Source organism: Procambarus clarkii, chromosome 5 (assembly GCF_040958095.1).
Source record: "Procambarus clarkii isolate CNS0578487 chromosome 5, FALCON_Pclarkii_2.0, whole genome shotgun sequence".
In the NCBI taxonomy this organism is placed as follows: Eukaryota; Metazoa; Arthropoda; class Malacostraca; order Decapoda; family Cambaridae; genus Procambarus; species Procambarus clarkii.
Genome location: NC_091154.1, coordinates 37,898,372 through 37,910,867, shown reverse-complemented (window position 1 = coordinate 37,910,867; position 12,496 = coordinate 37,898,372). Strand labels below are relative to the sequence as shown.

At 42.2% G+C, this 12,496-nt stretch overlaps 1 protein-coding gene across 1 annotated transcript; it reads left to right on the top strand.

Moving 5' to 3' along the window:
• Window positions 1–3,373: 3,373 nt before the first annotated feature.
• On the top strand, window positions 3,374–11,429 carry LOC123763625 (pancreatic triacylglycerol lipase). The gene is made up of 9 exons (XM_045750868.2): window positions 3,374–3,530; window positions 3,978–4,077; window positions 4,948–5,102; window positions 5,787–5,884; window positions 6,295–6,448; window positions 6,739–6,851; window positions 7,487–7,595; window positions 10,260–10,422; window positions 10,938–11,429. Exons 1-9 carry the CDS (start codon window positions 3,509–3,511, stop codon window positions 10,993–10,995), a joined length of 972 nt encoding a protein of 323 aa, XP_045606824.1. The 5' UTR covers window positions 3,374–3,508; the 3' UTR covers window positions 10,996–11,429.
• The last annotated feature ends 1,067 nt before the right edge of the window (window positions 11,430–12,496 follow it).

Here is a 12,496-nt window from a genome sequence, read left to right as displayed (position 1 = left end):
GGCTCTGTGACTGTGACGAATTTGAGTGTGGAGTACACATACGGGTCTATTAAGAATGCGCCGTTTGAAATGTCTGAGGATCTTCTCCGTCGGGCACTTGCCAGGTATATGGGCGTGTGGACTCTATTCGTGCCTGGAGATACACAACCGGGGACGTCAAGGGACTCGGTAATGGTTACAGAACAGCTAAGATGGTTCTTCATGGGAATGTGCCGTCTTCTCTCGCGCTTGCTAGCTTTACGGTCTGCTTCTCCTACCGTGGGCACACTCGGACGTGTTTTAAATGTGGCCACGTTGGACATTTGGCTGCTGCCTGCGACACTCGGTTGTATGATCGGGTAAATGTGTTTCATGAAGCGGATTTTCCTCCCTTGCCCGAGCGTGAGGATGTCTCGGTTGTGGATGATACCCCGTGTAAGAGGACGGCCGCGGTGATGGGTGCCGCTCTAGTTAGTGCGGTTGGTGGTGTGGGTGTCGGGGGGGGGTTGTTATAACTTTTATTTGTGTAATGACATTTTCAAATAAAGTTAGATATATATACACACATACCAAAAGAATAGGGGTGGTAGGAGAAGAAAATATTTAAGAGTTCAGTTAGTATCCACAAGGTCTTCTCTGAGTACTCTTTATTTTCTTCTCCGAGGCTATGGGTCCCTACACTTGCACCAGAGATGGTACCCTTTTTTTATTTAATATATATATATATATATATATATATATATATATATATATATATATATATATATATATATATATATATATATATATATATATATGTCGTACCTAGTAGCCAGAACGCACTTCTCAGCCTACTATGCAAGGCCCGATTTGCATAATAAGCCAAGTTTTCCTGAATTAATATATTTTCTCTATTTTTTTCTTATGAAATGATAAAGCTACCCATTTCATTATGTATGAGGCCAATTTTTTTTATTGGAGCTAAAATTAACGTAGATATATGACCGAACCTAACCAACCCTACCTAACCTAACCTAACCTATCTTAATAGGTTAGGTTAGGTTAGGTGGCAGAAAAAGTTAAGTTAGGTTAGGTTAGGTAGGTTAGGTACTCGAAAAACAATTAATTCATGAAAACTTGGCTTATTAGGCAAATCGGGCCTTGCTTAGTAGGCTGAGAAGTGCGTTCTGGCTACTAGGTAAGACATATATATATATATATATATATATATATATATATATATATATATATATATATATATATATATATATATACATATATATATAATATAAAGTATCCAAATAGGAAAAATAACACGAAAATGCCAAACGCTTTCGTGTTCCAACACATTTTCAAGGAACACAGTAACGCAGCATTCATTGAAAATAAGTTGAGACACGAAAACATTCGGAACTACTGAATTTTCGTTTCGTTTTTCCTGTGTGTATTTTTGCGTCTAACTAAACCACATGATTATTCTCGCATTAGATATATAAGTAATCACCAAGAAATCACACACAAGGGCTTTAACCCACAGACATGCACAACACTTCCACTTTAACTATACTTGTAATTCAGGTCTTCAATAACCCTCTCAAAGTTTGAAAGCCGCCTCAGTATGTACTAAATAGCACAATCTCATGATCTTTTCACAGAAAACACAGGCGGATGTGCATCCGGCCCAGGTGTGGAGAACTGACAAATACAATGTCGCCAGCGAAGGAAGCCATAGCTGTTGCCACACTACTGCAGTAACATTACTGTAGCCACACTACAGTAGTAACATTACTGTAGCTACTTTAATGCAGCCACACTACTGTAGTAACATTACTCTAGCCACACTGCCGTAATCACACTACTGTAGCCACACTACTGTAGCAACTTTACTCTAGCCATAGTACTTTTAGCCATACTACCGTAGTAACATTACTGTAGCCACACTACCATTACAACCACACTACTGTAGCAATATTACTGTAGCAATGCTGGTGTAGCAATGCTTGTGTAGCAACATTACTGTAGTCACGCTGCTGTAGCCAGAATACTGTAACCCCCAACAACTGTAACCTTGGAAAAGCTGAAGAATATTAATAGATGTCTTTCTGATAACACTTCTTGATAAGAATCCAAGTATCATGTTTGCCTTCCTTGGCAAGAAAGGCATAATATATATATATATATATATATATATATATATATATATATATATATATATATATATATATATATATATATATATATATATATATATATATATATATATATATATATATATTATCATGTTTGAATAGTAATCCATGAGTCCTAAATCTTTCTTGTCTGCAGATTTAGCAATTTCTGCCTTGTTAAGCTGCTGTTTGGGAGCTCTTTTAAATTACAAGTTAAGTTAATAATCAGGAGAGAACATTGAGCCGTCACGACTATATATCATTTGGAAAGGATATGAGGACAAGAATTTAGGATGGGTCGGAGGAAAGGAATTTTGCTCTACCACTTGGATGTTCGGGGATTAAACTCCGGCCTGCAAGAAGAGAGGCTGTCGCTGTACCGTCCAATCCAAATGGTTGGAATGTCATAATTCAAAGGCTAAGAAACTTACAATAACATCGTTACTCAGCATCTTCCAACGTTTCGTCCTCTATAAAAGAATATTAACGTGGAAACAGACTTGCCCTCGTTCCAGCACGATAACAGTCTTGTTTACTAATGATATGGCGTCAGATTTTCCTGAGTGTAATGTTGATAAACAAGGAATCTGACCTTGACTAGTAATGTTTACCATATTGATGATATATAAAATAATAATAATATTAATCAAACCCACTTTTTTTTATAGTTTGTGTGATGGTAGTACTTGCACCTCTATCCCCCTGCATCTCCCTCACCCTGCACCTCTCTCACCACCTCCCTCACCCTGCACTTCTCTTCCCCAACAGAAAGGGTTAGCCAGCGATGGTGGACACAGGTGGGAGTGTTCTCATCTCACTCGATAACACGCCACCTGCTCTCAGCACTTGATCAAAACATAGCCTTGTGAAATTCCCCAAACTGATGCGTTTCACGGCACCCTCCACCCAAGCACATCCCCCCACCCCAGTCTCCTACACATGAACCCCCCTCTACAGTAACCCCCCCCTCACAATATGTATCACGTTCGCCACTCTAATGCTATAGGTGTTTATTTTCTACCATCCAAGACGTTCCCGTTACCCCTTGGTTATTAATCTCGTATTGCTATATTATATCGTCCACACTACTGACCCACTACCCCAAACACACACACACACACCCTCCCAACACACATACACCCCCTCATCCCAAAACACATACACACACCCCCTCTCTCTCCCCCTCTCTCACACACACACAGCCAGAGACGTGTCGCAGGAGCCTTATATAGAGACATCTGGACATCAGTTGGAGTCTTCCCTTGGCTCCCGTGGTGGCGTGAGTCTGCAGTGTCCCGGGGTGACTGAGAGACAGCCGGAGCCTGTAAGAGTTAGAGTCTGTGGCAGCGTCGGAACTTCAGCTACACTAAGCATCAACAACTATGTTAAAGTACTTCCTTTGCGGTAAGTTGACCTGTCGCCGCTTCTCTGTATTGATAACCTTTGTGTTTCCAGTAACCATTGTTTGGTTTTGCAGCTGTATGCGAGCCTAATGATATAGCGTTAACATTGCAGACGATTGCACCTTTCATGCTTGCATTATATACACATATATATATATATATATATATATATATATATATATATATATATATATATATATATATATATATATATATATATATATATATTATTATATGAGTCTAGCGATGATGATCATGTGTTCTTTTGTCTGGATCTCTAAATCGTTGCGATCGTTGAACCGTATATAAATATATATGTATAAACACTCGATTTAAGTGTATTACGAGAGCCTCGACCTCGGCTATGAACTGGAACTCAAAACCATGACCCCAGCCTGACTTAGAACGCCTTTCGTGACCCTTGTTGACCCGTTATTGCTCCCTACAGTGGTGGTGTTGGTGTCGTGCGGCGAGGCGGTCCCCACGACACCCATGCAGGAGGCTCCGGGCGCTTCAGTAGACGATGTCCGGTTTCTTCTTTGGACCAAGTAAGACTGGCTCGACTTTGAGATGTCGAGGGGGGGGGGGGAGGGGAATACTGGGTATTATGATCCAATTTTATGTGAAATGTTCGGAATTGATTGAGCAGTTTCTATTATAAAGATAGTCTATTTCATATAGAATAGACTATCTTTATTTTTTGCAACTGTTGTTTCTAATAATGTACCATTATGATGATAGAAAGTTAAATAATGGTACATTTGACGCCAATGTTCAAAGATTTATGAGAGGGCACTTAAAAGGGTATTCCAGACACTGTTGCAGATTCTCCCTCTAAGGCCCTAATTACTACGCCTTCGCTGCCTGCCCTAATCACTTCTCGGACCTCTTTTTGTATATTAACATATTTAGGTAAATCTATATTTACACGGCTACCTTAGACTCGTATGAAGGTTTATTGAGATAATCATGAGTTAGCCTTGACAAAAATACAAATCCCCATCATGTAGGTAGTTATGAGGAGAAAGTACTTAGTCAGTATGCCTATATAGCACTTGCAAAGGGTATGAGGACAGAGAACTGTGATTGGACAGAAGGAAAGAATAGTGAACAACCACTTTGATCATCGGGGAATCGAACGCCGACGTGCAAGAAGCGAGGCCGTCGCTGTATCTACCAATCCAAGTGATTGGTACCCATCCTCTAGGATGGTTTGTCATATAAGAAGGAAGGAGAATTATCAGGAGAAAGCACCAAGCCATTACGACTATATTGCACTTGGAAGGGATCAGGATAAGGATTTGGAATAGGACGGAGGAAAGGAATGGTGCCCAACCACTTAGACGGTCGGGGATGGGTCTCAACCACTTGGATTGATAGATCAGAACTCTCACCTTTTTCCTCCCGTGGGTATTCAGGAGCAACTCCGGCGACGGTGCCTACTACGAAGTGGTCCTCGACGACTCAGGGAGCCTCAACGGGTCGCCGCTCAACGCCAATGACCCCACAGTCGTCCTCATTCACGGGTTCTCGAGCTCCGGCGACAGCGGCTGGCCCGTGGACGCCAAGACCGGTACGTTATGGAAAGATCTGGAGACGTGAGCTAATATCTCTAACGGCAACGATGTTTCAACCAAAGAAACAAAAATGTTGCGTTTGTCAACATTTCGCATTTCAACATGTTTCCTTAAGAAGTTAAGCAAATTTCCCCAATAATAGATTAATAATGTTAGGCAATAATGATGCTCTGACAGTGATGTGATTTAAACCAGGATAACAGGATAAATTCAATTATTATGCGTTCAAATAAGACCTTTAGAGCTCAGAATCAGCAATTTTTACAACAAATTATCAATACATAACTCAACATAATTCTAAACAAAAAAACATTTACTACACTTACTGTACGGACATTGATTTTTTTTGGCCTTTATTTAAAAAAATTGTTTATCCTGTGTATATATAATGATTTTATTTTAAGCTTCGTAAAGATTTCACCTGAACATCCTGTACTTCTCCCGGCGATTTCTATCTCATTCTGATCTTTAACATAATTTCCAAAACCGGTGTCTGAATACTGGGAGATTACTATAGTCCTGGACTGTGTTCAGGACTAAAGTGTTCTTGCTGATTAGTCAGTAAAATGTTGTGGTGGCGTTAATAATCCTCCCACGAGGGAAAGTCCTTAAGCCCGACAACATCCCCAAACTAAACATTTCCCCCATACTTCTACCGCCATTGTCGCGACGTTCCTCAGAGCTGCTGAAGCAGGGATCGTACAACGTCATCTCCGTGGACTGGGGTAAACTGGCAGCTGCCCCCTGGTACCTCACTGCTGTAGCCAACGTTCCCCTGGTGAGTCCTCAACCACTTCCCTCCCACTCACTCCTAACCTTATCGTTTCATATTGACTATCTCTATCCATTATTTTATCTGCCACAGACCTAATGATATTTTAAATGTCTGCTATAAAGTATCTTTCAAGACTTGTCCTCTGTGTAAGGCCCATGAGGCACACTGCCTTAATTATGTCACTTTCGCAGGCGATAAGTCACAATAACGTGGCTGAAGTATGTTGACCAGACCACACACTAGAAGTTGAAGGGACGACGACGTTTCGGTCCGTCGACTTGAGAATGGTCCAGGACGGACCGAAACGTCGTCGTCCCTTCAACTTCTAGTGTGTGGTCTGGTCAACATGTCACTTTCCTTAAATAATGTCTGCACATTTCTTCCGAATGACCTGAGACGTCTCTCCCATGCAGGTGGGTGCCCACACAGCCACTTTCCTGGACTGGCTGAAGGCCTCCGTGGGTCTGGACACCAGCAAGCTGCAGATCACTGGACACTCGCTGGGCGCTCACGTCTCGGGCGCCGTCGGCCAGAACGTCGCCTCCTTCACCGTTCCCGCCATCACTGGTATTAAGACTCTTAGACCTCCTTGGTCCCGCTGGGAGACTTGGACAACCTGGTCCCAAGCCTCCTTAAGTGTGATGTCATAACTGACGTCGTGAGGCTTTATATTTAGAATGATTATTGTTATTATTACAATAATATAATTGCAATTAATTTTATTATTAGAATTAATGTTGTAATTATTGTTATTAATATTTTGGTTATTATTATTATTGTAATGGTTTTATTATTATCATTAGCATGGTTATGGGTGTAACCGAACCTTTACTCAACTGTGCGGTGTATTGGAACAGGTTTGGACCCGGCGGGACCGGAGTTCTACTCTAAACCAACGTCTGAACGTCTAGACGCGTCTGACGCAGCATTCGTCCAAATCATCCACACCAATGGTGGCGAGATACTGCAAGTACGTCACTTTCGGAGTGCTGTAAACGACTATATTCAGCCGGTTTTTTGGTGTGATTTATTGGGGATTTATAGAGCTAGAATGGAGCTGCGTTTCAGTTCTTGGGTCCTGACTCTAGCTGCCTTCAGTCGACTGATGTTCATGATTCCTGTTCTTTTGTCTCTGGCTAATCTGCATTTGAATCTGTGTGTGTTGTGGCTCCGTCACTTCAACCTCTCATTTATAACATGTCTTGGCTATTCTGACACGTGAAGAGTTATTATTTAAATACCTGTAGCGTATCCGGGGACTGCGTTTATATGTGTGTTTCCTTGTTGAGTTCTTCAGGTTTACAATAACCAGACTTCCTTGTAAATTCCACTGAGTATTTCGTGTGTTGTGATCATATCTCCCCCTGTTTCTTTTTTCTTAGGAATGTATGGATTAGTTTTTAGATTCTAATCATAACCGCTGGGTCTAATCTGGTGGCATCAGTTTGAGCTTTCTCCAACTTTATACATAAGACTCGAATGGCTGTATTAGGTTCAAGCGTAACTCAAGGGAGATCCCATGATTAAGGCCAGACAACATGTATTCACCTCAGGTGTTCAGCGTCTATTGTCGCTTTGTTTACGATATTTTGTCTTATCCCTCAGAGCTGTGTGGGCCTCGCGGACACCGCCGGCCAGGTCGACTTCTTCCCTAACGGAGGCGTTCACCAGCCCGGGTGTGTCGACCTGGGTGAATGGACCGACCTGCTTGAAGGTAATAGCTGGCCAAACGCACTCACGACCCACTGACACCTGTGTCGTCCTCACAGGTTCAGTGGAGCAGCTGACTACACGTGTGTGTGTGTGTGTGATCCCTCCTCATTGTCTGCGTGCATGCACCTCGTGTGTCCTTCTATGCAGATGGACACACACACACACACACAACACAACACACACATACACACACACACACACACACACACACACACACACACACACACACACACACACACACACACACACACACACACACACACACACACACACACGCACACACACACACACACACACACACACATACACATACACACACACACATACACATACACATACACAACACACACACACACACACACACAACACACACACACACACACACACACACGCACACACACACACACACACACACATACACATACACACACACACATACACATACACATACACAACACACACACACACACACACACAACACACACACACACACACACACACACACACACACACACACACACACATACATATATATATATATATATATATATATATATATAAATATATATATATATATATATATATATATATATATATATATATATATATATATATATATATATATATATATACATACATATATATTATTAAATATGACCGAAAAAGTAAGATTAATAATTCTAACACGAATTTTCTCAATCTTTCGTACATTACGCTTCACTGTTGGAGGTAAATCAAAAATCACTTCTCCAAAATTCATTTTTATTTCTAGTCTGACGCGACACGGGCGCGTTTCGTAAAACTTATTACATTTTCAAAGACTTCACAAATACACAACTGATTAGAACTTACACTGATTAGAACACAACTGATTAGAACTAGGTAAGTTCTAATCAGTTGTGTATTTGTGAAGTCTTTGAAAATGTAATAAGTTTTACGAAACGCGCCCGTGTCGCGTCAGACTAGAAATAAAAATGAATTTTGGAGAAGTGATTTTTGATTTATCTCCAACAGTGAAGCGTAATGTACGAAAGATTGAGAAAATTCGTGTTAGAATTATTAATCTTACTTTTTCGGTCATATTTAATAATATATGTCTACAGGAAAGACTGCTACCAAAATATACTAACATACATATATATATATGTATATATATGTATATATATCATAGTTATTAGATGTTCGCTCTAATTTGTCCACATATTTCCTCCCTTCTTTTTTTCCCCATTTGTGACATCCAGTCTCTGACCATAGAAGACCATGTGTACCCAAAGATGACCTACTTTCTCTATTCATTCATGCCCCCCCCCCCTTTGAGTTCATTAATGTCTGTGATTAACTTTCTATGTTCTCCGGTGTCCTAATTTAAAGATGGCTTCCATCTGTGCACGTATGTGACCACTTTGGGTGTCTATAGATAACGCCTCTTCTTTTTTTTTTAATAGATGATCCCCGTCTTTTGTCCAGGGATTTCGCCCTTGTTTTGTTTGTAGATGACGCCCCTTTTTTTTGTCCGTAGATGACGCCCCTTCTTTTTTGTCCGTCGATGACGCCCCTTCTTTTTGTCCGTAGATGACGCCCCTTCTTTTTGTCCGTAGATGACGCCCCTTCTTTTTGTCCGTAGATGACGCCCCTTCTTTTTGTCCGTAGATGACGCCCCTTCTTTTTGTCCGTAGATGACGCCCCTTCTTTTTGTCCGTAGATGACGCCCCTTCTTTTTGTCCGTAGATGACGCCCCTTCTTTTTGTCTGTAGATGACGCCCCTTCTTTTTTGTCCGTAGATGACGCCCCTTCTTTTTGTCCGTAGATGACGCCCCTTCTTTTTTGTCCGTAGATGACGCCCCTTCTTTTTGTCCGTAGATGACGCCCCTTCTTTTTGTCCGTAGATGACGCCCCTTCTTTTTGTCTGTAGATGACGCCCCTTCTTTTTTGACTGTAGATGACGCCCCTTCTTTTGTCCACAGACGAGTCCGTTTCTTTAGCAACCGAAGACTCACTTGTGCCTGTGGATGACCCCCTTTCTGTAACCCTCAGTATTTGATGCAAGTCTAAAAAAATAGGTAGCTCGTGGATAATACCATTTGCCCCTAGGGGAAATTATAGATTAAAATGCGACGAGAACAGGTTGCTCCAGTGACCGTGGAGGAAATACAAAGCCCTGTGCATCATGAAGCCCTCTGATTATCGTGAATACTTTTTGATTTTCCATCTTCGTCCCGAAGACATCAAGCTCCTTGATTTCACAGTTCCCACGCATGTTAAACCAGAGTACAACCACTCATTCTGTCTAGTGCGTTAAGAAAACGTATCAAGAGGACTGTTATAGCAGTTGCTGTTCCTCTGGATGTTGCAAGTTGGCTTGCAACTAAATGTTGAACTAGGGAACTATCAGGGGGGAAAGCGCCAAGTCATTACGACTATATAGCACTTGGAAAGGGTCAGGATAAGGATTTGGGATGGGAAAGGGGGAAGGAATGGTGCCCAACCACTTGGACGGTCGGGGATTGAACGCCGACCTGCATGAAGCGAGACCGTCGCTCTACCATCCAGTCCAAGTGGCTGGGTGAATGTTGAGTGAATGTGTGCATGTGTGTGCTTCCCCCTTTACCCCGGAGGCGGGTGTGACGTTCAACGGGGAATCAGGCAGTGTTCTTTGCATCCACAGGCGGGTGTAGCCACGGCAGGTCCCACCTGTTCTGGGTGGAGAGCATCAACGGGTCTCCAGCCTTCAGGGCACATCCCTGCGACGACTGGACCTCCTACGAGAACGGCCAGTGCTCGTCCTGCGGCGCCGGCTGCCTGGAGATGGGCTTCCACGTGAGCCGCAGGTGAGGCACGGGGTGGGTAGGTGAGGGCAGGGAGGGTGAAGGTGGGCAGGTGAGGGAGGGGGGAGAGAGGGAAAGACGAGGATGGACAGGGGAGGGTAACACAGGGGTCATGAAAAGCATGGAAGAATAGGAGACAGTAAGAGACGGTAGGACAGACAAACTTGGGATAAGGAGAGAAGAGGAGCAAGGTATAGTAGGATAGTACCTCCTCCGGCAACCAGCAGGCCTGGTCGACGACCGGGCCGCGGGGTCGCTAAGCCCCGGAAACACCTCAAGGTAACCTCAAGGTATGGATCAAGACAGAGTAGAGAAAGGCAAAGGGAAGGCAATAGATAATAGGAATTAATGTTAGAAAAGATAGGAGAGAAGAAAGGGAATATAATACTCACCTTCCGTCTGAACGCTCCTTCCTCGTAACTCAACCAAACATAACCATTTACTCACAAGATTCAAAGTACCTCAATATTGTCTTATTTAATTGTTTATTGATCGATATACCTATTGCTTCTCTCCAGTCTGCGAGGCACGTACTTCCTGACCACCAACAGCGACCCGCCCTACGCTCAGGGGTAGATAGACGCCTCGCTCCTAGACGATAGAGAAACAAGACTGTTGGAGCCACCAGTGATCGGGAGTGTCAAGCCCTGGCCCCCTCCAGCCACTGTTAACCATCGTCACGTCGCAGTCATTATCCTTCTTCGAGTACAATTTCATCATCCTTCCCAGTCATACACATTCTTCTCATAAATTATCAAAGTCCCCTGCAAACCACTTTCCGTGTTATGATCTCTATAATAATTCTCTTTTGCCTTCATTCGGCTTCCAGTCCCTATAATCAACACACACACATATATCGCACTCTTTCTTTGTTACTGTAATCATCCCTCCTAGTTTCTTTACTTCTCCATTCTTCCAATTATTTTCAGCTATCTACGTCAATCTTCTACCTCCATTTAAACACTATACAAAATGTTGTTTTAAAGGATAATAAACACAAATGTTAATTGTATCCTCGTTTCTTACCTTAACGGCTTGAGACTCTATAGACGTTTGTGAAGCATCTCCAGTATGGATATTGGCGGACAACTACAGAAAATTAGTTTGGGCTGGACTTTCGCAGTCATTTGGGCTGGACTTTCCCAGTCATTCAGGCTGGACATTCCCAGGCACTTGGGCTGGACTTTGCCAGTCGTTTTGGTTAGGCTTTCTCAGTCGTTTGAGATAGGATTGCCTAAGTTTTAGTCTGGATATAAGTATCTTTCGTTCTTTATCTCAGGTTAAGTACCGTTAGATCTGGTCAACAAATGGATAGGAGAGATCGAGAACAACCTCGCTCTCGACTAGAGAGATCTCGACAATTGAAAATCAAATTATTATCTCGTGTAAAAACATCTATCATAGTCTATCATATAAAATTACGTTTTCTATTATTTTTACAATATTAGAAAATGAAAAGCTAAAGAATTTATGGTAAACTATATAATACACCAATCCCTTACCAGAATTTATCTGAGAGGCTACTTTCTCTCATGTTACCTCGACGAGGACAGAAGGCCGGCGGCTTATCAACTATCCCACCTTGTCCCTGAAGATTTTATCCAACTGGATTTGCTATCACTATGGCCTCTGGTGCGTATAAAATCAGTCTCGGACTCAGGTAAAAAAAAACTCTCTGGAATTCAGAAAAGCCAATTTTAGGAATCTAGTTAGCAGTGGTGGTAGGCCTATGCCAACGTAATATTAGAAGTACCTACGTAATAAATTGCCAGGAGAAAGCTGGACAGGTTGCCTTATCCCCGCTTCCTCTGTTAATCTAATAGGAAAGAGGTATTTGGTGGCAAGTTGACTGTTGTGGGTGGCATCGTGAGGAATGGTCAGCAATGCTCATGCTGCGTTCTGAAACTAAAGTCCAGTGATTGATCTATATCATTGAAGTTTGTATATTACTCATATGTATTTTTCATGGTGATCTACACAACTGTTTGCTAAGAAATGTACATAAACATCACACAAGGGTCTCAGTTTGATTCAGTAGCGTGTTTAGAAATTGTACCCACCAGGGACAGAGGAAGGA